At 38.7% G+C, this 7,890-nt stretch overlaps 1 protein-coding gene across 1 annotated transcript in view; it reads left to right on the top strand.

Moving 5' to 3' along the window:
• The window catches only part of LOC107300321 (glucose-6-phosphate exchanger SLC37A1), a gene marked incomplete at its 3' end in the record, with an annotated part of 15,598 nt that extends 8,613 nt beyond the window's left edge, over positions 1-6,985 (top strand). Inside the window, exons 7-11 of the mRNA XM_015829654.1 lie at positions 2,522-2,688; positions 3,138-3,175; positions 4,226-4,303; positions 5,818-5,946; positions 6,895-6,985. Coding sequence (XP_015685140.1) covers positions 2,522-2,688; positions 3,138-3,175; positions 4,226-4,303; positions 5,818-5,946; positions 6,895-6,985 — 503 coding nt within the window. The remainder of the gene's footprint in view (positions 1-2,521; positions 2,689-3,137; positions 3,176-4,225; positions 4,304-5,817; positions 5,947-6,894) is intronic.
• Positions 6,986-7,890: the final 905 nt, after the last annotated feature.

The raw sequence follows: 7,890 nt of genomic DNA, 5'->3' as shown, positions 1-7,890 counted from the left end.
TCTTTAGGCCTTTGATCATCTTAGTTGCTCTTCTCTGAATTTTTTCCAGACTCTCAACATCTTTTTTGTGGTATGGTGACCAAAATTGGTTGCAATATTCCAGGTGTGGTCTTACTAGGGTTTTATAAAGCGGTACTAATACTTCGCGTGTTCTTGATTCTATGCCTCTGTTACAACCCAGGATTGTATTAACTCATCCCACCAGGTTTCTGTAATACAAACTATGTCATACCCTCCCTCGTGTACTATTGCTTCTAGTTCACCCTGTTTGTTCCCAAGCTTTGATCATTTGTATATAAGCATTTAAGACTTTTATGCCTGTCCGTGGGTTTGTTTCCCGCATCTCCTGAATGTTGTTTGAGTTTTTCTTTTTTTCTCATCTCTGCCCACCTCATTGTTTGATTTATTTTGTTGGGATTTATGATTGGTTTTGGGTTCTAGAGATTCTGAAGATTGGTCACCCTCCCCCCTCAATTTTAGTTTAAAGCCCTCCTGATGGGTTGGGGCAGTCTTTTTCCGAGTACATTTTTCCTTGCCAAGAGTCCTTCGTGAAGGAAATGCAGTCTATGATCCATGAAACCAACGTTTTCTTGGCGACACCAACCCTTTAGCCAATGGTTTATTTCTAGAATTCTTTTTCCCCTCAATGGGTGTTGGCCTTTCATTGGGAGCACTGATGAGAAACTACTTGTGCTCCTAGCTTCTTAACTTTATTGCCTAGTTGTTTGTAGTCTCTCACTATTATACTCAGGTTCTTTCCTGTGTCATTCGTCCCAATATGGAGGAGGAGGAAGGGGTAGTAATCTGTAGGCCTAATTATTTTGGTTAGGTTCTCAGCCGCATCTTTGATTTTTGCTCCAGGAAAGGCTAGAAAGCAATAAACTGAGTTCCATTCTTCTCACCAGCTGGGTGACCTTGAGCTAGTCACTTTCTCTCAGCCCTAGGAAGGAGGCAATGGCAAATCATTTCTGAAAAACCCGGCCAGGAAAATTATATGGACTAGTCCATGCATTCTCTGAGAATCAGTCACAACTGAATCGAAGGGGGGGAGTGTTTTAAGAAAGGTTCTGTCCTATGTTGGTCCTGTAAACATCTCTTTTGGCATGTTCCTGTAGAGGTCATCTATAAACCAGAGGTCCCACCAAGGTCTGTGCACAGAGTTCACAACTCTATTGTTGCTTTCATTCTACTGGCAACAAAGGTCCTGGTTGAATCCCTATCAGCATTTCAGTGACAACCTCAGATCTTAAGTACCAATCAAATAGAACTGGCCTCCCTACAGTGGGGAAAAATGAATTAAAATTCAAGGTTAATGGAGTGGTCTGCCATGACAAAGGACTGATGACTATATATTAGGGCTCCAGATCACCATGCCACTGCCCTGAGACAAAAAGCAGGTATAACATATGGTTCCGGTGTGAATCAGGCTCTGAATAAACAGAAAAGCAGGTCTAACATGTGGTTCCTGTGTGAATCAGGTTGCCTCAAAGGTTGCAATTAGAGAAGGCAGGTTGAAGTTTATTAAGTGTTTTGCTGTCCGTAATTAAAAAAAACATTTTTTGGCTTGTTTGTTTTAGCACATACAAGGCATATTCCAAGCATATTGTCTTAGTGTCACATGTATCCTGGGGGAAAAAAACCCTAAACTTTAGCCAGCAATATGTGCCTATACATATGCTTGACCCATGTGAATAGAACAAAGTGTATGAATGAACCATGCACTAGACACTGTTCTCATCCTATGGAATTATGCCTTCCTCCTATAACAACAGCTGATTGGCTGTCTAGATCAGTAGTCCTCAACCTTTGCAGCTTGGTGGCCCAGCTGTGGGAGGAGAGGGGAACTGGGCTGCATGGGCAGTGGGCCAGCGTGCATGCACGTAGCTGGCCCGCCACACATGTGTACGATTGCCCATCGCTCATGCAAGTTGAGCTGCATACGTGCACGCAATACAGCCAGCCAGCCAGCTACGTGCGTGGCCCAATTCCAAATAGGCCATGGCCCGGTATTGGGTTGGGGACCCCTGATCTAGATCACAGTCAGTATCTTTGGGAACGGTCCCCAAGCAAGATAGCTTGTAAAAAAGCAGGCAACCCAAGCCATGGACTATACCATATTCACAGGTCTGATTCATTTTAATTTCCCTGTTGCTAAGCCAGAAACCTACTTGTTCTCAACTCAATCTATATTACAGGCTGGTTATGGAAAAAAAATAAGAGGAGAGAGTACTACGTATACCTCTGAGTTCAAGAATAAAAGCCAGAATATAAAGCTAATAATTCAGGATTAGTGTGTTAATAATGCTGTGATTTGTGAATTCTGTTGAAATGGGTCACAAAACAAATTAATTCCCAATTTATGTGAAATATACTAAAGGTACCAAAAACCATCCAGATATATCCTGCCTGTACATGGGGAATCTCTTCTAGAGTCTTAAAATTTAAATATGCAGATATTTTCACCGCCCAATGTTAATATCAATGAGAATATTAACCTTTTTTTCTTTTTCATTCATTGTAGGAGAGGATTGATAATGGGATTATGGAATTCACACACTTCAGTCGGAAATATATTAGGATCCTTAATAGCTGGCTACTGGGTATCTACTTGCTGGGGTCTGTCTTTTGTGGTACCTGGCATTATAATATCCTTAATGGGGATTATATGCTACCTGTTTCTTATTGAACGTAAGTACCTATGGTGAAATGGATTTATATACGTGTGGGTGTAAAAATGTATCTAAGTATATGTACATGTATATATGTACGTATGTGTGTGTGTGTATACACATAAATACATACACATAAATACAGATTTCGTTTTCATCTGGAATCAGTCAATCAATCAATCAATGCTATTCACAGCCATAAAATAAAGCCTAATCTCCTAGCTTTTCTTTGTCAAATAACAAAATAGATTTAAAAATGTAGAACTGAATCCAGGATAGAACAGAAGCTGTAACCTTAACCCATCTGCAATTTAGATATAGGTTTAACAAAACTTTCATATTTAATGACAATTTTCCATTATTGTGCCCTTTCATAATAATAGTTTTTTTATTACTGCAGTTGGCAACATTTTGAAAAATATGCTATATGTGTGTTAATTTATTCTATTTTCTATTGCATTATTTCAGATCCTAAGGATGTAAACGATACAGTCAAATCATCAACTGTAAGTAAAGTGTTTTTTTTAACAATATCTAACAACTGATATTTTTTGGGAAGGGGGAGGTTAGGGGGAAAAATCAATCTTGGGAAATACCTTATTCAGCTTCCTTTTCCTTTAATGTTCCAGCAAAACTGCTGTGATTTTCAGAGGTTGGAACACAATACTTGCACATACTGGTTTATCTTATTAAGTATTTGATCCAAAATCGATGAGACGATTTTATTCAATAGTTTCAAGATGCCCAAAATGTTCTCCCACTAATGTGTTCTCCATGGCCTGCCCTCAAAGACCATTGGGAAGCTGCAATTGGTCCAGAACACAGCACACAAGTAGCTATGTGTGAAGCACAGTATGCCCATGTAATTTCTCTATTCAAAAGCTGCACTGACTTTCAGTAGGCTTCCAGGTACATTCCAAAGTGCTGGTTATCATCCATAAACTGCTATATGACACAAGACCAGTTTGTTTGTGGGACCATCTCTGGTTATATTGCCTTGTCCCACATACTGTTCCAAGCTGGTCATGATACTTCATGGATATCAACCTCATGTTGTTGGACACGGGAAATTTGCTTTCTTTATGACAATGCTTACCCTTTAGAATGAAGGGTAGTCAGATTTCATTGTCTTATCCCCGTCCCCACACACTAACCTTTCAAAAATATTTAAAAACTAGCTTTTCCTCTAGGCATTTTGGTTGGGATGTTAGTTGTGGTCATCCAAGAGATGTTTCTTTGTTTCTAAATTTGTTGGTGCTGTTTTTAATTTTATGTTAGCCACCTAGAATTGCTTTGGTGAATTGGGTAGTCATAGAACATTGATTAAATAAAATAAAATGAATTAAAATAAAATATGCCCATTGATTAACACCAAATAAGACCACTTATTTCTACTAATATCATCTTTATAGAGATGGCACAAATCATTCCACTATCATAGATGAACCCAGTACCTGCTCTTTCTCTTGTTGCTTCAGTCCCAGCTTCTTTGCCCTACCCTCTCCATCTTCTATTGCCACATCCTTCTTCATTGCACCTATTAAAATATATTTCAGAAACGTTATCTGAAAGGCTCAAGTAAATTCAGGATTTTGAAGCCAGCAGTAAGCAGTAAGGTAACAGAGACATCTCAGGTAAAGCTAAAATATTTTCATAAATAGTTTTAAAGTGCTTATTACGATCCTTGTAAATCATCTGCATGCTATAGAAAAAGTCATACAGCTTAATGAAATAGTCTTTGCTCAATCACAGTTGTTCCAATTCTTCATAATCAGGCCTGATTTTCATTTATCTGTCCTTGTGTAGCTCAGTGTATCTGTGTGTGTTTAATTTGAGTGGGTCATTACTTTTAGGGCTTTAAAAATACCTTGTTAGCATCTGATAGGGCTGGCTTTACCCTGAGGAAAGACGAGACAGCCAGTTCAGATGACAGAATAGGAAAAGTGGTCTTTCCAATTGACCCAAGTCCTGATTCCATTCTGCACCCAACTCCAATGTATCACTCTAACCATTCTTGGAGCAAGACTCCAATGCTATTAAACTTCCTATGAAACATTCCAAAGTTTTAAGAAAGGTCAGCATTGTATTACTTTACCAATGTGCTTGTTAAATACTGATTACTTTACTAATACACTGGTTAAATGTTTGTAAGTCACCCAGGGTTGCCTCAAAGCAAGACGGGTGGCAAACAAATCAAATGAAATATAAAATAAATACAGTAGGCCCCAAAAAGAGCCCATGCCAGATAAGAAATCTGAGCAACAGGAAAATAAAGTGAAGGTAATGTCATGGCAACAAAGCTTATCCTGAGAATGGAGGTGTTCTATATATACCCAAATATTCTTGCTTTCATTGGGAAAGACTTTTTAAGTGAAAGCTAAGGATACACTCTATCTTTTTGTAATATGAGGGAATTGTGGCTTAAGCAATGATATAACTCTATTAGTAACAATATCTATTTACGGTATCTCTATGCTTATAGAAAACCGGGTATTCAAATTCCACATGGGAAGCCCATAATGTGTGGAATGGAAAATAGAGAAACTCCTATTCCTCCCTCTTAATGAAATCATAATAGTTACTCTGAAGCACTGCCTTCTTTCTACTCCATAGCTGTGTTCTGAGCAAAGGGATAAATAAGCATGGTGTGTTCACGCTGAAAAAACAAAACGTCCCTCTGACTGTTTTACAGAATTTGCAAGCACATTTGCCCTACAGAAAAAGACAAGAAGTGATCTTTGTGTAAAGAGAGGAACTGTTTTTTGTTTGCTTGCTTCTTTTCCTGAGAAGGAAAAGGCAAACAGTAATATCTCTTGCTCCCACCTCACTGAACAGAAAAAATAATAATCTCAAAAGCAGGAACAGGGATTAGAGGAAATCTAAAGAAGTTTCTCCTAACTGAAGTCTTCCACCTTGGCCTTTGGTCCACAGGGGTGGAAATGGGAGGTCTCTGATCTGGATGTGGTTCCCACTTCTGCTATTACACACAGAACATAGAACATGAAATGCTTCCTTAGTATTCAGTATATAAATAGCATATCAATATATCATTTCTTTTTTTTAACGGTACATTATAATATCTCAGTTGCTTAGTTTATAAAGAGAAGAGACATACTGCTTACATTGAGTTTGATGGGGTCTTTTATAGGATCCAGAAATGCATTGTCTGCTACCAAGCAATGAGAATTGCACAAAGCCACTGAATCTTAATGGAGGATATGAACACTTTGAAAATGGAAATGCTGCAATAAGTTTCACTGGAGCTTTGCAAATACCTGTGAGTATGCCAGCTTCTCTAGTAATGGTACTGGGGGCGGGGATCATTGGAAATATCCACATCACCCAAATTCTAATTTGAATGCGGGGACTACCGGTAATTTGAATGTGGGGACTATGGAGATAAAATCCTTAGAAGTATGCAGATCAGCCAATTTCTAATTTGAATTTACAATCAGATTTGAATCTCTTTGATTTCAAGATTCAGTTCTATTGTATTGAAGTATGTGTACATATGTGCAAAAGGCTTCTGGATCTTTGAATTGAACGGAAAGCATCTGATTTTATTCAACACATTAAGTGAAGTTGACAGTTTAACACTTAATTCATTTGAAAGGAGAGGATCAATCAAACTGAAACCTGAATCAATCCTATAGATCCCTAGAAAACCGTCAGGTTTGTTGTTAATGCATGGCTTTGGAATTACCATTAGTGGGTATTACTTCACAGAGAAGGAAACCCTCTAGACAGCGTAAGGTTCAATTAGCAAAAAGCGCTGTGCCCTTAACAGAGATGAGAGATCAGAATGGACTATGCAAGAAGATTCCTCCCTACCCCCAAGTTTGAAAGATTCCAAGATCACAGTCACTATTAAATGATAGCAAAAGAAAGAGTTTTATTGGATGATACCTTATCCGCTGATTTGCAAAGGAGGGTCTGATATTAATGTGCAGTGGGGGCTGTTCCCAGGCAAGGCTCACTTGCTATGGAACTTTCCAATGGATCCCTGATCCCATATATTGAAATAAATTTTATTGTTTGCTTTGTATCAGTGGTTCCCCTTCGAATATAGGCTGTTTATGCATGATCCTATATTATCATTCAACTATCTCTGTATAATATTGGACAATTACATGTTGTACCGAAATCCTTGCACAAAAATTAGCCCAAAGTAAAGTGTTTATTGTCTTTTTCTTTTCAAATAAATCTTATTTTCCATTCTTTGTAGGGAGTGGTAGAATTCTCTCTCTGCCTATTATTTGCCAAATTAGTCAGCTACACTTTTCTTTTCTGGCTTCCACTATATATCACTAATGTCGGTAAGTGTCCTAGTTTAAAGAATTATGAAAGGCTGGTCATATAAAACATTACCACAAATCATATTTGAGAGAGAGTTCAATATGGTTAAACTTTTTCAAAAATTCAGTCACACGTTTACTCAACTGAGTCCTTTGGGAGTGGTGGTTTTTTTTAAAAAGTAAATAAAGCATAATAACAGGCAAACATTTCTCAGATTTTTATTTAATAGATATGATGAATTAAGTTATTTTTGTAAGTTAAACAAAAAAACTGATTATATCCAATTACATAAAGTACTGTTTGCTAAAGATGTGCATGTTCTATAACAGTGATGGCGAACCTTTTAGAGACTGAGTGCCCAAACTGCAACCCAAAACCCACTTATGCATCGTCGAGTGCCGGGTGGGTGTGGCCCATTGGGTGGGTGTGGCCAATTGGGTGGGTGTGGCCAATTGGCTGGGCGTGGCTGCGGTGGTAACGGCAGACAAGGTGGGACTAAAAAGTTCAATCAATTCCATCTTTGCAAGATCTTTTTTCCGCGAGAAGTTGAAATTGACTGATTGACCTTTTTTTTTTTTTTTGCACATGGCGGCGGAGGCCTAAAGCGAAAAGGTTTTATAAAACCCAGCTGAAGGCCTAGGACTGGGGTGACGGCACACGTGCCCACAGAGAGGGCTCTGAGTGCCGCCTCTGGCACCCGTGCCATAGGTTCGCTACCACTGTTCTATAACAATTTCACCAGCTAAATATCTGCTCATAACAATTGCTGATTGGAGTAAGGAAAGACAGAGAGATACAAGAAACTGTGTATGACAAAAATTAGGACATATGTTTCCCAGCCAGTCTCGCAATCCCTTGCTCTGCCCCCCACCCAGCAACAGCCATTTACCTGCCAGATAGAAAAGGATGGAAAGGGGGAAGGAAG

Source organism: Protobothrops mucrosquamatus, unplaced genomic scaffold (genome assembly GCF_001527695.2).
Source record: "Protobothrops mucrosquamatus isolate PMUCROS unplaced genomic scaffold, P.Mucros_1.0 scaffold6667, whole genome shotgun sequence".
Lineage (NCBI taxonomy): Eukaryota > Metazoa > Chordata > Lepidosauria > Squamata > Viperidae > Protobothrops > Protobothrops mucrosquamatus.
The sequence above is the reverse complement of the archived record's forward strand: the minus strand, read 5'-3'. Positions and strand labels throughout refer to the sequence as shown.